The 19,637-nt window shown below is 45.0% G+C and overlaps 1 protein-coding gene across 3 annotated transcripts in view; it reads right to left on the reverse strand.

Moving 5' to 3' along the window:
* Positions 1-19,637, reverse strand: part of GRAMD1B (GRAM domain containing 1B) — a 798,329-nt gene that overhangs the window by 47,275 nt on the left and 731,417 nt on the right. For all 3 annotated transcript variants that reach the window (XM_078681825.1, XM_078681827.1, XM_078681826.1), the window contains 2 exons: positions 16,059-16,166; positions 7,974-8,091 (listed from right to left, as the gene is read on the reverse strand). In XM_078681825.1, the coding sequence (XP_078537951.1) occupies positions 7,974-8,091; positions 16,059-16,166 (226 nt within the window). The remainder of the gene's footprint in view (positions 1-7,973; positions 8,092-16,058; positions 16,167-19,637) is intronic.

Below are 19,637 nucleotides of genomic sequence, written 5' to 3' on the forward strand. Positions count from 1 at the left end.
TCCGTGATGTAATCTCAGCGCCTACGATGCCAATGACAGACGCGGCGCAGCAGGACACCACCTACTGGCGCGCAGCGGTACTGCTAAGCAGAAAAACTTTCCGGATTCAGTCTGACGCCTGGGGATATTCTAAGGTAAGGAATCTATCACTAATGTGTCTCTTTCAGATAAATATGCCAAGAAATATGCATGATATTCCTGGGAAGGCTATGTGCCATTTACCAACTGGATCCTACTCCGCTCAGGAAAAATAGGAATGCCTGATCAATACATGCATTTTTTATTTTTTATGATTCAAAGATATTTTTTCCTATTGGAAAAACCCTTTCTCTACACCACCATAACATGTGGAGATGGTGTATTTCTCTTCTCACCCTGGGAAGAGATTTACTCTACCCTTTGTTTGGAGTAAAAATCTGATCCTTCCCAGGGTGAGAAGGGCAAGAAAAGGAATTTGTAAATGACAACAAACATCCACGCTTGCAGGTGTTCACAAACTTCTCAGACTAACCACTCCTTTAGATTAACCAAGACTTCAGGCCTCAAGTGGGGTCTTCAGGTGGTGAGCACTCTGTGCTCATGGGGGAGATGTTTGCACTTGTGGGAAGAGAAACTCTGCACTCATAAATAGGCTTACACCTGTCAGAATTCCTTTGTCGATTACTAGGAGGCTTACATAAAGTAAATTCAGTCATAAACCTATATTTACAACCAAATTTACCTTGTTAATAGGGCTCCAAGCTTCCTCTTCTGCACTTTCATTAACAAATCACTACTTTTTGTGTAATGAATTTGCTTCTAATGGAACTCAATTAAATAACACACCTGGAAGTGTTAAAAGGAATTGATTGGCAAGATGGTGCCCTTCTGCCATGGTGTCCTTCAGTCTGTTCAGGAAGCAGGAGTCGTAATAATCCACAAAATACTGCTTCTTTCATCTTTGCCTATGGGTCAATATTGTACATGCTTGGTATTGACCCAATGCTTTGAGATGCACTCACATGAGATTCCTGGAAACTAGTCGAGGTGCGGGCCCTGTTCGGCTTCCGGAGGTGGGACCTCATAGGGATTACTGCTCTAAAAGATGTGTGGGTGAACACAATATGCTGGTATTTGCACCTCCCCCATGCCCTAGCTAAGAACATCCCGGATGGCATCCAGGTACCACTTGCTAATCCAATGGAGGATAGAGTACTCGAGGAGCCCCTGAGACTCAAGGCAATCAACCTGATCTATGAGCAAGCTTATGAACAACTTACCTGATGCACTAGATGCTCTTTGTGGACTCTAGTAACGAGATATTGGTGAGCTCTCGAATAATGAATGGATTGAGGTGTTTTATGGGCCTAAGACAGTGGTGATTAAGGTGGAATTTTGCTTTGCCCAGCAAAATGTCCTACATAGAACCCACTTTAGAAAAACACTGCTGACCAGTATTGGCAGGGCAGACAGTACCAAATGCCTCTTGGGCAGTTTTAGAGGGGAACTTTTATACGATGTGAGACTGTCCTGATCTGCAACCCCATTGGAGTGAGGTGGTACATACTTTGACAAGTATCACAGGACTACCGCTACCCCAAAAGAGAAAGCTCTGCCTCGTGTCTCAGGTTCGGCACTAAAATGGATACAATCATTCCTGATGGAGCGCAGTTTTCAGGTCAGACAGGGTGCCACTACTCCAAAGCTATTAAATTGGATCAGGGAGTACCTCAGGGCTCTGCCCTGAGCCCCACCCTATTTAATCTATATGTATCTCCAGTGGTGAAAATAGTGGAGGGCTTTGGTATTAGGATTGTGTCATATGCCGATGACATGCAACTGGTAATCTCGCTATCACGGGCACCGGATCTGGCGGCTTCCAATTTCAGGGCATGCATGCAGGAGCTTGCCTCGTGGATGGCAAACAACTGCCTGAAATTAAATGGAAGCAAGACAGAGGTGCTTGTGGTAGGGGGAGGTCCGTCAGTGTGATCATCAGCATGGTGGCCGTCTTGCTTGGGTCCAACCCCTATACCGTGCTCCCAGGCGAAGAACCTGGGTGTATGGGTGGACTCTGATCTCACATTTGAACCGCATATCAGACGTGTAGTGGGGACCTGTTTTGGTGTCCTGAAGGGCCTACGCAAAACTATGGACCTCCTTCCTATAGAGGCCAGGAAGACGCTAGTGCATGCACTTGTTACCTCACACTTAGATTATGGTAACATATTATATCTGGGTGCCACTGTTAAAAGTCTAAATCGACTTCAGGCTATGCAAAATGCGGCGGCGCGGCTGGGCCTCATGCAACCGAGAAGGGCTGCCTCTAAAAGGGCCTTGGACACTCTCCACTGGCTTACGGTCAGGAAGAGAATTATGTTCAAGGCTCTCTGTACCTGCCACCGCATTACTCAGGGCATTTGTCCTATGTATTTGCAGAGTCTTCTTACCCTCTACAGGCCCGCACGGTCTCTTCGATCAAGTGGGACTGGCTTGTTGCTTGTCCCAAAAGTTAAGAGGGCCAGGATGGGTGGTCGATCTTTCCGGCTCTTGGCGGCCAAGAGCTGGAACAAACTCCCTCTGGAGCTTCGGCTGGAACCCTCGGAGATTAGGTTCAGAAGAGAGCTTAAGACATACTTGTTCCTTCATTAATAGACCTGCGCGTCACTGGTCTGGGCTTGGGGATCTGTTCTCCCACTTACTCCAGCGCGGAGACACGCCGTTTGGCGTAACCAGGCGCCTTATAAATTTCTTTATTATTAATATTATCTGCGTGTGGGGTGACTAAGAGGGTATGGAAGACCAGCACTAGTTTTGTTACCTAGATTAAGTGGTGGCGCGGAGCAACGTCATGCAATTATTGGGTTCTCCGATATTGCCTCACATGGAAAGATGGACTACAGACATGGACTGGTGCATGGGGGCTGAACGATTTGTACATGAAGGAATTAGATGACCACATTAATTCCGTTAAATATGGGGTCCATGGCAGAACTTTCAAGGTTTATTGTAATTTCAAACATATACTATTGACTTGGTTGCATATACATTATCATGCTGCTTCCTAGGAGACTTTATGGAACATGTAATTGTACTATCTGTGTAATTGATCTCCGCCTTATGTGTGTTGTTGTTTATTTATGCCTGCTCGCGAAATGGAAAATCCATCACATCTTGAAATGTGTAATTGTATCTTTGTGCTAACAATAAAAAGAACATTATAAAATAAAGTTGTTGCTCTACTTTATTAGCACTAAGTGCATACTCATGTCAGTTTTGGATTCAAGCGCACACTTCATGCTAAAAACTAGAGCAAGATGCGTGATTTATATTTCACTTAATTTTGCGTAATTATTCAGATATTTTATGTTATTACACAAAACTAAATAGGATTTCCTGTATTGCAGTTTAGGTCAGATCCCAGAACAGGTTGGATCTGCTGTCGTAAAAGATGCAAAATGTTGGCATTGCTTGTGAAACCTAGTTTGTTTAAGAGAAACAGTGTAACTAGTGTGTGCGCTCAACCCTGTTGCCAGCTGCTGTTCTTTATTTGCCAAATGTTTAGATAAGCAAACACATAAATGGCGCATCTGTGTAGGTGTGCAGCCACTACTAATAGCCATTTGGTAAACCATTTGGCTGCCGTGACTACGAAGGGAAGTACTTTGAATTGGTAGTGTTGTCCATTTAGCACACAGAGCAGGTAGCACTGGTGTGCTACCTAAGTAATGTGCAAGTAAACATCTTTCTTGTCTAGAGTTACCAAGTGACCCCCTTGGCAGAGCAGAGGGGTGACATCTTGCAGGATGGTCATCTTGATGTGCCTTGGCAGGTTACAGCAGTTGAGCACCTGAGATATAGCATTGGCCAGAGAGTTCATCCTTTCTGGGTGTAAGGTAGTAGAGAGGGTAGACTCATTTACACTGTTGGCAAGATGATTTGGGATCTATGGCTCCTTAGGTAAGGAGTGCCTACATTTCCTCCTGCAATAGTCTTAACTCACTGCACAGTGACATGGTGGTATGTTTGGTGGTGTGGTTGTGGAACACCAAGAAGTATCCCTGTTGTACTACTGAACAACTATTTATCAGAGGTTATTTCCTGCCACTGTGACAGGAAGAACCACAATGTTCCATCCACCAGGTGATGTGTGATTAGGAAGAGTAACAGGTAAGCTACCCTATTAAGGCAGAGGTGTCCCTATTGGAGCCACCTGTCCGCTTGCCCCAGCCGTTGCTACGGCATTCATCATTGCCATGTAACTTGGATCCATGCATGTTCTGAAAGGACTGGTGCTCCTTTTGATATTGCTGCTTTGAGGTTGGTGATTTGGGTCTGCCTCTTGTTGCAATCTATGCAACGCAGACCTAGGTGTCAGGGTCTGCAGCACGCCCATCACCATGGCCTTTTTAGAATCATTTTTAATCTTTTCCAACCTGGAAATGACTAAAGGACTTAAAAGGTACCCCCACCCCCCCAAATAAAAGTGAATGGGACACTGATTAGTGCTTCTGCAACTCTAGGCACCACTGGCCAATTGTGCTATCTATGAAGCATAATAGTGTTCATTTCCCTGGAGGCAGTATTCGTAGAGTCCAAGGCGCACCTGATGGTCAATCAATCAATCAAGCATTTGTAGAGTGCACTACTCACCCGGGAGTGTCTCAAGGCGTTAAGGGGGGGAGTGAGGGGGTAGTCCTGCTACTGCTCGAACATCCAGGTCTTGAGAAGTCCTCTGAAGGTCAGCAGGTCCTGGGTCTATTGCAGTTGGACGGGGAGGGTGTTCCACGTCTTGGCAGCGAGGTGGGCGAATGATCTGCCGCCGTTGGTCGTTCGGTGGATGCGTGGATTGGTGGCGAGGGTGATGTCAGCGGAGCGAAGCTGACGGTTCGGGGTGTAAAAGGTGAGTCGTTTGTTGAGGTATGCTGGTCCGGCATTGTGGAGTGCTTTTTGAGCGTGGGTGAGGAGCTTGAAGGTGATCCTCTTGTTGACGGGGAGCCAGAGCAGGTCCCTCAGGTGGGCAGTGATGTGACTGTGGCGGGGGAAGTAGAGGATGAGGCATGCGGAGGTGTTCTGTATGCGTTGAAGTCATTTCTGGAATTTGGCTGTGGTTCCCGTGTAGAGGGCATTGCTGTAGTCCAGCCTACTGCTGACGAGGGCCTGGGTGACCGTCCTTCTGGTTCCGGTGGGGATCCAGCTGTAGATCTTGCGAAGCATGCAGAGGGTGGTGAAGCAGGAGGAGGAGACATTGTTGACTTGCTGGGTCTTAGATAGTGATGAGTCCAGGATGAAACCCAGGATGCGTGCGTGGTCGGTGGGTGTCGGTGCAGCTCCCAGCGCGGCCGGCCACCAGGAGTCCTCCCAGGCTGATGGGGTGGAGCCGAAGATGAAGACCTCCGTCTTGTCTGAGTTCAGTTTCAGGCGGCTGTTCTTCATCCATTTGGCAACAGCCTTCATTCCTTCGCGGAGGTTGGTTTTGGCGGGAGTGGGGTCCTTGGTGAGGGAGAGGATCAGCTGGGTGTCATCAGCGTATGAGACGATGTTGAGGTGTTGTGATTGTGCTTGTGGACAGAGCGGGTGTTGAGTAGTATGCATCTGAGATGTTTGCGACCTGCCCTGGTGGTGGGGGGGGGGGCAGGACGTGCAGGTGTTCAGTGGCTTGCTCTGGCAGGTGAAGGGTCCGTGAGTGAGCTTTGGGGTGGTCTAGAAGCAGGTGGATGATCGCCAATTGTTGAGTTCGGGGAGGATGTTGGCGTCTTAGCGACGGCGGGTGTCATGGCTCTCGCGGGGGCCACAGGGTCTGGCGCTGGGCGCGGTCTAGGTGCGGACGGGCTTGCGCGGCCACCAATAAGAAGGGGAGGCGGAAGGGAGGCGGGTGCGAGGATCGAATGGGCGAGAGAGGGAGGGCGGGGCCACAGGGGACGCAGCAGCGGAAAGGGGAAGAATGCAGAATACCAGGAACAGAGAGTTAGGAACAATAAGCAAATAGAGTGAATAAAGTCAATGGAGTCAATAAAGGCAATAGAAGTGGAATACAATGAAGAGTGAAATGTGAAGCAGAGTGAAATGTGAAGAAAAAGCGGCAGACAGGTGGATGGGGACAAACAGCAGCAGCGGGCTGGCACGAACTTGCAGCAGCAGCGAGGGTGAAACACGGGCACAATCAGGTGGAGCTGTGAGGTGTGGGGAGCGACCTGCCTGGAACCAGGGTCAAGGGTCGCTCTCCTCACCGAGCACATGTGTTGATCTACACCAAAAACTATGTGAACCCCTTCAAAGAGTTTGTGAAGCAGTGCTAAACATACTTGTATATGTCGTTGTGACCAGAGTCCTATGATTTCAGGACTCATAGCTAAATTGGGAAAATGAGGTCTGGGATAACAAATGTTTAATGTGTGCTGGGTCAGCGTGTCTTGCTGGTTTGTAAGCTTGCAATATGGCTGTTCCAACATCTCTATTAATTACATATGCCAAGGTTGTCTCAGACAACACTACCCTAGGTTAAGGTTCCAATTAGTCAGTGCCAAGACTAAATGCAGCTCGTGAATTTCTGACTGAATTATGCTAAACCAATTGCGTTATGATACCAGCAGTTACTTCAAAGTTCATTTACAAGGGATTAAGTAGTTATTTAGACTCTGGGCCCGATTCACAATGTACATACGCACTCGTGGTGGAGGTCCAGCAGTCATGGCAGGACTGTCGAATTGCAGTTACCCACTGCGTGCCGCCGCTGCGAATACAGGCCCACCCGCCACAAGTGTGGAGGCCCTTTGCGAATCGGCCCTTCTGTCTTTGACACTTACCTTAAGTAAGAGGCGTAAAGCTGAATATTTGAGTTGGATTGGAAGGTGTTTGACGGCAACTCTGAACATGCTTTGCAAGACAGATTTTATGTTCAGGATGAGAGAAATCCAGTGCAGGGGAGGTAGGGGTAAAGTTAACCTTTCTCTAGAGGATGCACAGCGGGTTGCCTATCAGAAGGTATAACAAGGGTGTCCAAGAGCAAAGGATGAGAAGGTTTGAGGGAGATAGCATGTTGCGACAATATTGTTTTATGAGTATGTGACAAAAATTAAGGAGTCAGTTGTATTTTCAAAAGCCACTCAAAGCAATGTTATCAAAACTATGATATTCCTTAATTATTTAAATACACATAAAGTAGGTATCATTACTTGAAGGAAGGAAAGAACACACTACAAGACAAGCTATCCTGGCTGAAGACGGCTGATAGCCAGAAACCGGTCCTAGGATGCTTGATTCCGGTCCAGGAAAGACATGGCTTGGCAGTTCGGTCTGGACTGTTCCCATGAGGCACAGGGTCAAGACTGATTTGCATATGGCCATGTCTGAACTGGGGTGGCTTGGTGAGCAAAATAACGATGGATTAAACCCAGATCTGTGACTGGGGGTGAATGTTTAGCCATTGTGCAACATTCCGTCCATCATCTTGTGTGTTTTGATGTTCACCCTATGTGGGAAGGGGATGCCCAGATGTGGGTCCCTTGCTCACTAAGCCACTGGAGTCAAGCTATCCTGGCTGAAGACGGCTGATAGCCAGAAACCAGTCCTAGGATGCTTGATTCCGGTCCAGGAAAGACATGGCTTGGCAGTTCAGTCTGGACTGTTCCCATGAGGTACAGGGTCAAGACAGATTTGCATATGGCCATGTCTGAACTGGGGTGGCTTGGTGAGCAAAATAACGATGGATTAAACCCAGATCTGGGACTGGGGGTGAATGTTTAGCCATTGTGCAACATTCCGTCCATCATCTTGTGTGTTTCACACTACAAGACAAGTCACTTATATCACCATATGTCCTAAAGTAGCTTCATTATCTGGGAGTAAGGCAAGACAAGGCCCTTAATGAGCAAAGATAATATATGCGCTGTTCCCACAAAAGAACTCAACAGTGTGATGTAAAATGATCACAACACCGGAAGCAATGTCCAAGAACTTCTTGAAATACAAAAAGATTTCCATTCTCTGCATACCTGGTCTAGAAGCATCACTGAAGATTTGATGATCTCTCTCCATTTTTGTCTCTCACTGTCATGGTACTTTTGTTGGCTCTGTAACAACTGGGCCCATTCATTCTGTGACTGTGGTAATCTACAGTAGAAGAAAAGCAAAATTAAATGGAAGGTGTAAGTGATGCATCCTTACTTGACAGCATTGCCCTCTAGAGGCACCACCTGTCTTCAACTATTACTTACCCATTCTCTTACTCTATATACATTTCTCTGGTTGCCACAAACCCTGCTATCCATTACCTGCCAACCACTCATTTATCCACTATCTACCATCTAATTTTTCATGCACTCTGTCTCTCTTGCTCCACCAACACCCATCTGCCACTCACTCTGCAACTACTTCCTTATCAGTCTACAATTCACAGTCAATATCTTACTCCACTTTTCACCATCTGCTGATGGGACACCACAAGTCTGATTAATAGTAAGGTTGGAGTCAACGTAAACCAATGATAATTACTCTGGACACACTCAAGTCCATAGAATTGCTACTTTTTTGAGAAACAACTAAGTGCCCCACGCAAAAGGCCCAGTTCTGCCAGAATCACTAGGGCTTCTGCGCTTCTTCACAAAGATGTGTGGTCTGTCTCTCACTCTGCATTCCATCTACAGATCTCACTTTCTCATCACTCTTCTGCAACCCAGTCTGGTGTCTCGCAGCTGTGTCTGACTCTCTCCAACATCATTTTTGTGCCTCTCCATTTGTTTTCTATTCCATGTCCCCGCCATCATCACCAACTCCTAATAGTCTGGCAGCCTTTGTCCTTTTCTCTCTCTTCCATTCACAATTTGTCTCCACTCTGCCTATCATTCTGTGTAGTATCGTTCACCTCTCACTGTTATTTTGCAGCATCTCTTCTCTCTTAGAACTTTACAGTCAGGTATGACACACTCTCAGGCATACATTTTCAAGTACTCTCAGACATTCTTTGTTTCCTATTCACTTTTCAAACCATCGCTGCATCTTAATCTTTTATCAGCAGGCAGGAGGGGATTGACAGGGTGTGGATCCAGTAGGTCATGTATATGTCACACAGTGTCTAAATGTGTCCTCCATGAAAAACATCAGGCACTGGGGGTGCTGATTTTTAGACTATAAAACTAGTCATTGCTTAAAACTGAACCCCCCAAAAGACAGAGGTCATCATTGATAGTAGGAGTTGGAGATTGATGGCACCGTTCCAAACTCAGTTTTACTTTGGAAACGACAATGAGCAGAATATCGCATGTTAGGAAAGTCTATTCATCTTTACATCTTGGCTTATAGTTCAAGAACAGATGTCAATAGTGTTGGTCATTTCACGACTGTACATCAGGAACACTGCCCTGATGGAGGCCCATTTCAAACTTGCACTTCATTCAGCTACACAAATAATAATGGGCATCTGTAGGTACAACTAAATACCCCTTGTCATGCATTTTCTACACTGACATCTTTTTCATGAACAGGCATTTTTTTAAAAAGGCCAACCTAGCATAAGAGGCAATCCAAGGTGGGATAATGTCCTAATTGGCAAAAATCTAGTGCCTTATGGAAGGCAGTGGTCCTCCCACATTTTCCCACTTGAAGGTAAGCTATGGCAGAAGCTGCCAAATTTTCACAACAGAAAACGTTGGCTGAATCATTGAGATTGCAGTCATTTTATGGAGTTTCATTCTGGAAATCCGGCGTCTGCTCTCTTAATGACTGAACTTTAGAAAGTAATTGAAACCCCCATCTATTTTCTGTGTGCCCATATGGTTAAAACATTGTGTTATTTTGCCCATAACAGTTTTTATTATTCTATCAATTTGTTTCTTTAGAATTTAGCATTTGTTTTAAGTGCACAAATGCCTATGACCTCATACAGACTAGTGCTTCCTTTAGAAGGAATAGTGTGTGCTGCATAAGGACTAGAGTATGCTATAAACGGACAAGTGTCTGCAAGTGTATGCACGTTGTATATGTGTGTTAAATAAAATGTAAAGGAAGGAAAATGCTACTTACCAGTGTGCATCTGTTCTTAACATGTAGAGCTGCAGAGTTGTACACGTATGCATAGATCACCATCTGGTGTTGGGCTCGGATGATTGTATATTATTTTTGTCTTCGAAGAAGTCTTGTAGTCACGAGGCTGGTGACTCCTCCTTCGGGTGGACAGTGTGCATGGACTTCGGCTCCATCGTTAGATTGTTTTGCCAGTAGGGTTAGATGGAATAGTGAGAAATAGAAAGGTGTCCATGCGTGATGTATCTAATTAGGATAATACTGGACCAGATAGAGGTATCCGGGGAGGAGGGTGGGTGTGTACAACTCTGCAGCTCTACATGCCAAGAACAGATGCATACTGGTAAGTAGCATTTTCCGTTCGAGGCATATGAGCTGCCGATTTTACACTTATGCACAAACTATATAGCAGTATCCTCCTTAGCGGTGGCTACCTGTATCTGTTGCAGTAGTTTGAAAAAGTGTTTTTAATACAGCCTGGCCCACACTAGCTTGTTGTTTTGCTTGCACATCTACACAATAGTGTGTGTGGTGTGGCCCAAGTTGCTGCTTTGCATATGTCATCTAGGAGAATGTTCCCTAAGAATGCCATAGATGCCCCTAGTTTGTGTGTAGAATGAGCTCTAGGGGGAATGGTTAGTGTGCGTTTGGCTTTAAGGTAGCATATTTGTATGCATTTTACAATCCACCTTGCAATTCCTGTTTTAGATATAGGATTGCCTTTAGGAGGTACAATCCTGTTTTGAATGGAAGCATCCAATGGGTAAATTTAATTGTGGGAGCAATAAATGACTAACCTTTTCCATTTTGCAGCATAGCATGCCCTTGTTGTAGGGCGCCTAGCTTCTTTGATAACGTTCATACATTCTGGTGGAAAATTGAGGTATCCAAACTCTAGGATTTCAGGAGCCAGATCACAAGGTTGAGCTGATTGGGATCCGAGTGTCTTATTTCTCCATGGTTCTGAGTGAGGTGTAGCTTTTGATGTGGTAGTACTGATAGCTGCAACAGAGTTGTGAACCATGGTTGCCTTGCCCATGTTGGAGCAACGAGGATCATTGTAAGGGAATGCTGTTGAAGCTTCCTCACTAGCAATGGAATGAGTGGGAGAGGCGGAAAAGCATAAGCAAATTTGCCTGACCAGTTCATCCATAGCGCATTGCCTTTGGACAATGGGTGCGGATACCTGGTAGCGAAGTTTGGGCATTTTCTGTTTTGGTGTGTGGCGAACAGATCTATGTCTGGCTGTCCCCACATGTGAAAGAATGGAAGAAGAACTTGAGGATGAAGTTCCCATTTGTGAATCTGTTGTGTTTGAAGACTGTGCAGATCCGCTATTTGATTGTGTACTCCTGGTAGATGTTCTGCTAGGAGGTATATGTTTCCTGGAATGGCCCACCTCCAGATGCTTTGTGCTAGAAGGGATAACTGGAAAGAGTGTCCCCCATGGTTTTGTATGTAATACATTGCTGTCATGTTGTCTGTACGGATTAGGACAGCATTGTTGAGGAGTTGCGGTTGAACCGACTCCCATGCTAGAGATATTGCTAACAATTCAAGGTAGTTGATTTGGAATTGCTTTTGTTGAGAGGTCCATAACCCTTGAGTGGTATGGTTTTGGAGATGTGCACCCCAGCCTGTGAGCAATGCATCTGTTGTAAGCACTATTTTTGGAAGTGGCCTGAGGAACAACCGGCCTTTTTTTTTGGTCCACCACTGCAGAGAGCGATGCGTGCGGTCGTCCACCAACACCAGATCGGTTAGTTGACCTTGAGCCTGGATCCACTGACGTGCTAGACATTCTTATAATGGGCGCATTTGCAGTCTTGCATGAAGGACGAGAAAAATGCATGATGCCATCATTCCTATTAGCTGCATGAACACTCTTGCTTGTAGAGTGTGTTGTGGTTGAAATCTTTGAACTAGTGTTTGTATAGCATTTATCCTGATGAGATTGGGATATTCTAGTGCTTTGAGAGTATTCACTGTTGCCCCTAGATATTGTTGCATTGTAGACGGTTGGAGATGGGATTTGGCTAGATTTACTGTGAATCCCAGACTGTGAAGCAACTGTATTGTTTGAAGTGTGTGTTGAACGTAGCTGTTTTGGGAGTTTGCTTTTATGAGCCAATCATCTAGGTAGGGAAAGACATGAATGTGTTGTCTTCTGAGATGGGCTGCAACGACTGCGAGGCATTTGGTGAAAACCCTGGGTGCTGTGGTGACGCCGAATGGGAGCACCTTGAACTGGTAGTGTTGACCATCTACCACAAATCTGACATACTTCCTGTGAGCGGGATGTATTGGAATGTGGAAGTAGGCTTTTTTTTAGATCTATAGTGGGGAGAAAGTCGCCTTCCTGCAGTAGTGGAAGCACTTGTTGTAACGTGACCATGTGGAAGTGGTCTGATTGAATTTAAAAGTTTAGCAGTCTGAGGTCCAGTATTGGCCTTAGAGAGCCGTCCTTTTTTGGGATTAGGAAATAGAGGGAGTAGACTCCGGTCCCTTGATGAAGTAGAGGAACTGGCTCTATTGCGTCTTTTTGTAACATTGCCAAGACTTCCTGTTTGAGTAGCGTTAGAAGGTCTAATGACATTGGATGCTGTCTTGGAGGAATTTTGGGGGGTGTAGAAGTGAATTCCAGGCAATAACCATACTGGATAATTTGTCTTACCCCCTTGTCTGTTGAGATGGAATTCCAGATGGGTAGGAACTGTGAGATGCGTCCCCCGACAGGGGTGGGATGATCGGGGGGAAGCGTAGGGAAGTCACTGCTTATTGTTAGGGGAGTTGCAGGTGTTATTACTTCTGCCTCTACCCTTATTGTTGTTACCTCTGTAACCTCCCCTATTGTATCCCCTAGAAAAGGAGCCCTGATTGGGACTTTTATAGGACGATGTAGAGTGTTCTGACATGTTGGTTTTGGAACCTGCTCTATAAAAGAGCGACTAAAGGAGCCACTGGCAGATGGTGACTGTAAGGCCCCCATAGACTTTGCTGTTTCTGTGTCTTTTTTCATTTCCTCTAAAGATGCATCAACTGCAGGTCCAAAAAGGTGCTCTTGATCAAATGGTTGATTTAGGATTGTATTTTGCACCTCTTGCTTAAAGCCAGACACCCTGAGCCAGGAGTGTCTACGTAGTAGAACACTAGTATTTAGAGCATGTGACGCGGTGTCTGCTGCGTCCAGTGCATATTTGATTGAGGTATTAGTAATAAGTTTGCCTTTCTGTATAACATCATCAGCTTTGTCCTTATATTCTGGGGCAGATGTTGAATGAGCTTCTGTAGCTCATCGTAGTGAGCCTTGTCATATCTTGCTAGATGTGCTTGTGTGTTTGCTATTTTCCATGAATTCGCAGACTGAGACGCCATACGTTTACCTGATGCATCTAATAATTTAGATTCTTTGTCAGGAGGTGGTGTGTCACCTGACCCTTGGGAGTTTGCCCTTTTACGTGCATTGGCTACTACTAATAAATCTAAGGGAAGTTGGCCCTTAATGTAGATAGGGTCACTGGGAGCTGCCTTGTATTTTTTATCAACCCTAGAGTTAAGAACCCTAGCTCTGACTGGGTCTTGAAACACCTCAGGAGCATGTCTGAGAAGGCCTTGTAGCATGGGTAAGACGTGAGTAGATTTTTGTGGTTCTGCAAAAGTTTCCAATAAAAAATCTTCCTCTAAAGGGTCTGAATAAAGTTTGACTTTATGATATACTGCTGCTCTGTTGCTAAGCTGTGCAAACCCCACATTGTCATCTGGTGGGGATGGTTTTGAGGGGTAGAAATCCGATCATTTGTTAGATCAGGATCAGTATTATAATCATGCCATGGGTCTGTTTCCTGTGGTGAATTATCAGGACCTGATAGTATTATGTCTTCATCTAATTGTCCATGCCCCTGTGAATCATCACTATCCTGTAAATCTGGAGCGAGTGGTGGTGAAATAATTAAATTACAGTTAACAGCTGGTGGAGGTGAAGGTGGTGGTGAAGTGTTAGTAGCTATATGGTTTTCTTTGGAGGAACTGGAATTTGGGGTAAATGTTCTGGTTTAGTCTTTTTAGGTGGCTTGGTGACTATATGACCAGTCTTTGGGTGAATAAATATAGTAGTCTGCTTTGTATCCTGTAAGAAAAGCTCTTCGGACTCCACAGACTTGCTTGGCGTCGAAGATTTGTCCCTGGAAGCTGCTTTTGGATGTTTTGGGACATTGTCCGGTACAGCAGCTTTGCCCGGTTCCGAAGTTTTTGGTGTCTTGTGTTTTGATGGTACCAAAGTCTTTTCTGTGTGTTTCGGTGCAGAACGTTTTTCGGTTTGCTTCGGGACCGAGGTTTTATCTGGCTGTTTTGGTGCTGGTGGTTTATCCGGCTGCTTCGGCGTCAATGCTTTATCGAGGTGCTTCGGTGCCGTGGGGTCTTTTATAGATTTCGGCACAGAGTGCTTCGCTGGTGCCGATGGAAGAGTGCGTGGCAACTCGGACGGCTGGGCCTTAGGTGCCGAGGGTGTTTTTTCGGTACCGGATGGTTGGCTTGAGCAGGATGGCTTTTGTCTGTCCTTCAGTGCCGGGCCCGGGGGCGGGGCGTTCTAAGTCTTAGTGTGGTGTGAACCTGAGCCCGAAGGTGAAGGTGTTACCGGTGCCATTGGTGTGGGATTGGTCGGGCCGGGGTTTCAGTACTCATGTCCCTTTGAGCCGGGGTGATGTCATCTTTGGCGTCAGAGACATCTGCTTCGGATTCTTGGATCTCTTCTGGCTCCGGAAGGTTATCAGGACCTGGATTGAAGATGTCCGGAATGGACCTGTGCCTCGCTGCATGTCGCGGCGTTGAGCTCGACGATCCCGGATTTTTTTTTTTTATTTAAATGAGAGGCAGGCTTCACAATTATCCTCTCGATGTTCAGGAGAGAGGCACAGATTGCAGACATGATGGAGGTCCGAGTGTGGATATTTAGCACCACACTGTGGAATTTTTTTTAATGGAGTCCGTTCCATCGACGTCACTCTTTATCGGCGCGGGTAGGCCAATGGCCTGCGTCGAGGTTCGCAGGTGTCGAAGAGTAATGGTAGTGGTCGAGGGTGCGCGTCTAAAGCACGTGATCGAGACAATACAGTTGGTAAGTGTGATTGTGCGTCGAAGGGGTTTAGAGAACGATTCCGATCCGGAACGCAGCAAGTCACACCCGAACCCGGAAAAAAACAATCTAACAATGGAGCCGAAGCCCATGCGCACTGTCCAACGAAAGGAGGAATCACCAGCCTCGTGACTACAAGACTTCTTCAAAGACAAAAACAACATGCAATCATCCGAGCCCAACACAAAATGGAGATCTATGCATAAGTGTACAATCTGCAGCTCATATGCCTCGGACAATAAAGGTGTAGTGCTCAGCTGGCATGGTGGAATCCCAGCATTGTGTCTGCTGATCAACAATGCTAAGTCCAGGTACATTTCCCAATACCTGTGATAGCTGCACTTAATTTGTTTGAAAGGCTTCGGAGTTTCCTTGCCCACAGCCATGCCAGGTACCGTTGGTTCACTTTTCCACACTTTGAGCCACTCTTGAGAAGCCCCTTAAACCTCCTTTATGAGCAATAGGTGAGTTGGCCACCTCCGAGGTTCTCTCAGAGGAGGGGGAGCACAGTTGCTCTCAGAATCCATTTTCACAGCTTCATGTCCAGGTTCCAAGTCTCCCTGACATCCACTCTCTGAATCATGTGGCATATAACATTGGCATATACAGCATGGGAGCCAGATAGCTAATCGGTGGTGAGGGGATGACAATCAACCATTTAACACATGCTGGACAGTTTGCCACCACAGTCCATCCACCTCGGTATTGGATGGGAGGTATGCATGTATGTAACATCTTTACTGAATGAGGCCAGTATGTACTCCTGCCAAACGAATGCTCATGTTTACAACAAAGAATGACAAAAAGATGTTATGATAGAGAAGGCCGGCTAAATTGCGAAGTAGAGGTCAGTTGATGGAAGAGGCATTGAATAACATTGGGCTTGAGGAGTGTAGCAGACTGTGAAAATAGGGTCATTTGGTTGTACCTGTCCTGAAGCCGCAGACCCTGCCATGCTGTGAGAGTCTGAGTTGTATACTCCAACATCCAAAGTCTGTAGAACAGCATCAGATTAAGAATAACCAGGAGCACCAGACTGGGGATAAAAGGAAAAGCATGAGAATTAGATGTATTTGATATATATATGATGGTGGTGCATTATAAGATAGTCTACAACAGAAAAAAATACAGGACTTTATCATTCTTATCTCGTGAGCATATAAGATCTGACCCACATACCTGTCTGACCTAGCAGCATACTTGGACACAATTATATAATATTATATAAAAGAGAGCAACCACCCAGTGCCGCTATATGACTTAATTCAGCCACAATAATCCAATTGTGTGCACTAAACACTATTAAATTGTACAGAGTCAAATATATCACATTACCTAGCCACAGATATAAAAATACATAACACACTATTTAGTTATACTAGACATTACCCACATCAATCTCAATTGTACTGCAAAGATTTTGCTCCATGTACATCTTCATGAAATCACACCATACAGTCGCATGAACAATCGAATGTCGCACAAAAAATGTTGTTTTGCCCTCCAGTATAAAACTAGATGCCCAAATTCAAATGGCAAAATATCGAGCAAAAACACATAATAATACTAGTTATCATCTCCGTATACAATTGCATTTTATCACAAACAATTAAGCCAATTCAAAATAATCACACAAGGGACACTCCAATGAGTGAATATGTAAACCAAATATATAACAATCCCAACCACAAATTCAGTGCTCTTTAAGGACGCAATATTAAGGTGTCCACACAATCATTATATCACATACTACGCAGCCAAATACACAACTTTAACACTTGCCAAAGGCTTCACTTACATATATAAAATACACATCTAACAGAATACCCTGCCACACCAACAATCACACTATATCACAGAACAGCCATCCAAACATTAACATTACACACAATACTGGTCCACATATACAAGTTAATAATGACATGCCAAATGCACGTTTTAAAGATAACATTGTATTAAAAACATACATATCACACCTGTAACCAATTTATATCACACAGTATAACAGATAATTCCTGTCATCATACCCAATAAATCCACCAAACATAGACACATATGGAGCTCACAATATATGATATCCTGATACATATGAAATGGTAATACTACACACTACACTGAGCTGCAAAACTATGAGTTAACACACAACTACCAACCACATTAACATATTATTTCACAGACAAGATGAAAGAGCCATGGATTTTATTTAAAAAAAGAAGGACATAAGAACCCTCTTGAAGCAATAGGACTAACCCCTGGAGAAGGATTATGTTCTCAAATGCTGAGATAACTGAATTAAGCAATGTGCTGCTGTGCCTGTTTAGGGTGACATGGCAAGAGCTTTCTTCATATTTGCTGTCTTGAAGAACTAGTGCACATGTTTGCATTCAAAATGTGAACGGTGTGATGACACGGCAAGGGGAAGAATTACTAATGGCTGCTTGCTACTGCTTTCCAATTATATGCTACCCTGGAAAAAAAAAATGTCACCAAGCCAGGGCACTCTTGTTGAACTGCGCAATGGAAGTTTTTCATGGAACCAACTTAGCAAATTCACAGACAATATTTTACGGTTCCTTGAACTGGTTGTTTACTTCCTCTTTAGGTCTCGCGCCTAGCGTTGCAGTGTGCATCACTGCGAGCGCAGCGCGAAACATTTAGTAGGTAAAAATGGGGTTTCAGAAGCGTGTGCTTTTCCTTTTGGGGCACGCTATTGGCCTTTGCGTGCATGTTTTTCACAAAGTCCGCACGCAATCGGCCAAAGGTGGGCGCAATGCTCCACCCATGGCCTATTGTTATCTATTACGCGTACCGGCCATCATGTGGTTTCAATTATCGTGGCCAGACACAGGGACGATAATTGAAACCACATGGCTCACAGTGGTGCGCGCACCACTCTCGGGCTTCTTCTTTTTTTGGATCCATTTCACAGAGAAGTGTGGTGCAGTAGCACGAGCCAGATTAAAACTGTGAAGCTCTGTACAAGTTTGAAGGTAGTGACAGTAAATGTGAGTGGGGTGACTTCTGAGAGGGCGTGTGGGCTATTTAGTATGTCATGCATGACTCGACGCCTTGCCACGGGTAGTAAGTGTTATGTAAATGCAATTAAAACTGCGAGTGCAGCTGGAAGTGTGCGACGCACTGGTTCCTATTGTTTGATCTTTTTGGAGATTCATTGCATTCAGTGTTTCTTTGCCTCCTATTCCATTGGTCTTGGACACCTTATTAGCCTGAATGTGTCTCATCTACTTTCATGCTGGCCACTTTCTGTTCTCTGATTCTTAACACCTCAACCTCTGTCCTCACAGTGAGGCGCTGCGCTACAGGCGGGGTGGACCGGAGCAGAAGCCTTTTATCAATGAAAATCAGTGACCATCAGATATGCAGCTGGCCATGGACCTTATACTCGGGTGACTGTTACAGGGACTAGTGCTCCTGGCAATAATGAGAATAGCACTGATAATCATGGGACAAGAGCCCATGACAACAATGAGAATAGCACTGATGATACCAATTGGAAAAGTGCCCATGACAACAATGAGAATAGCACTGATGATACCTATGGGACTAGTGCTGATGTCAACAATGAGAATAGCGCTGATGATACCAATGGGACTAGTGCCCATGACAACAATGAGAATAGCGCTGATGACAACAATGAGAATAGAGCTGATGATAACAATGGGACTAGTGCCAATGTCAACAATGAGAATAGCACTGATGATACCAATGGGACTAGTGCAGATGCGAACAATGAGAATAGCACGGATGATAACAATGGAACTAGTGCCGATGCCAACAATGAGAATAGCACTGATGATAACAATGGGGCTAGTGTTGATGCCAACAATGAGAACAGCGCTAATGATACCAATGGGACTAGTGTTGATGCCAACAATGAGAATAGCGCGGATGATACCAATGAGACTAGTGCTGATGCCAACAATGAGAATAGCACTGATGATAACAATGGGACTAGTGCCGATGCCAACAATGAGAATAGCACTGATGATAACAATGGGACTAGTGCCCATGACAACAATGAGAAGAGCACTGATGATACCAATGGGACTTGTGCGAATTACAACAATGAGAATAGCATTGATGATATCAATGGGACTAGTGCCGAGGCCAACAATGAGAATAGCACTAATGATAACAATGGAACTAGTACTGATGCCAACAATGAGAATAGCACTGATGATAACAATGGGACTAGTGCCGATGCCAACAATGAGAATAGCACTGATGATACCAATGGGACTAGTGCAAATTACAACAATGAGAATAGCACTGATGATATCAATGGGACTAGCGCCGATGCCAACAATGAGAATAGCACTAATGATAACAATGGAACTAGTACTGATGCCAACAATGAGAATAGCACTGATGATAACAATGGGACTAGTGCCGATGACAACAATGAGAATAGCACTGATGATAACAATGGGACTATTGCTCATGACAGCAATGAGAATAGCACTGATAACAATGGGACTAGAGAGGT

Source organism: Lissotriton helveticus, chromosome 3_1 (genome assembly GCF_964261635.1).
Source record: "Lissotriton helveticus chromosome 3_1, aLisHel1.1, whole genome shotgun sequence".
NCBI lineage: Eukaryota > Metazoa > Chordata > Amphibia > Caudata > Salamandridae > Lissotriton > Lissotriton helveticus.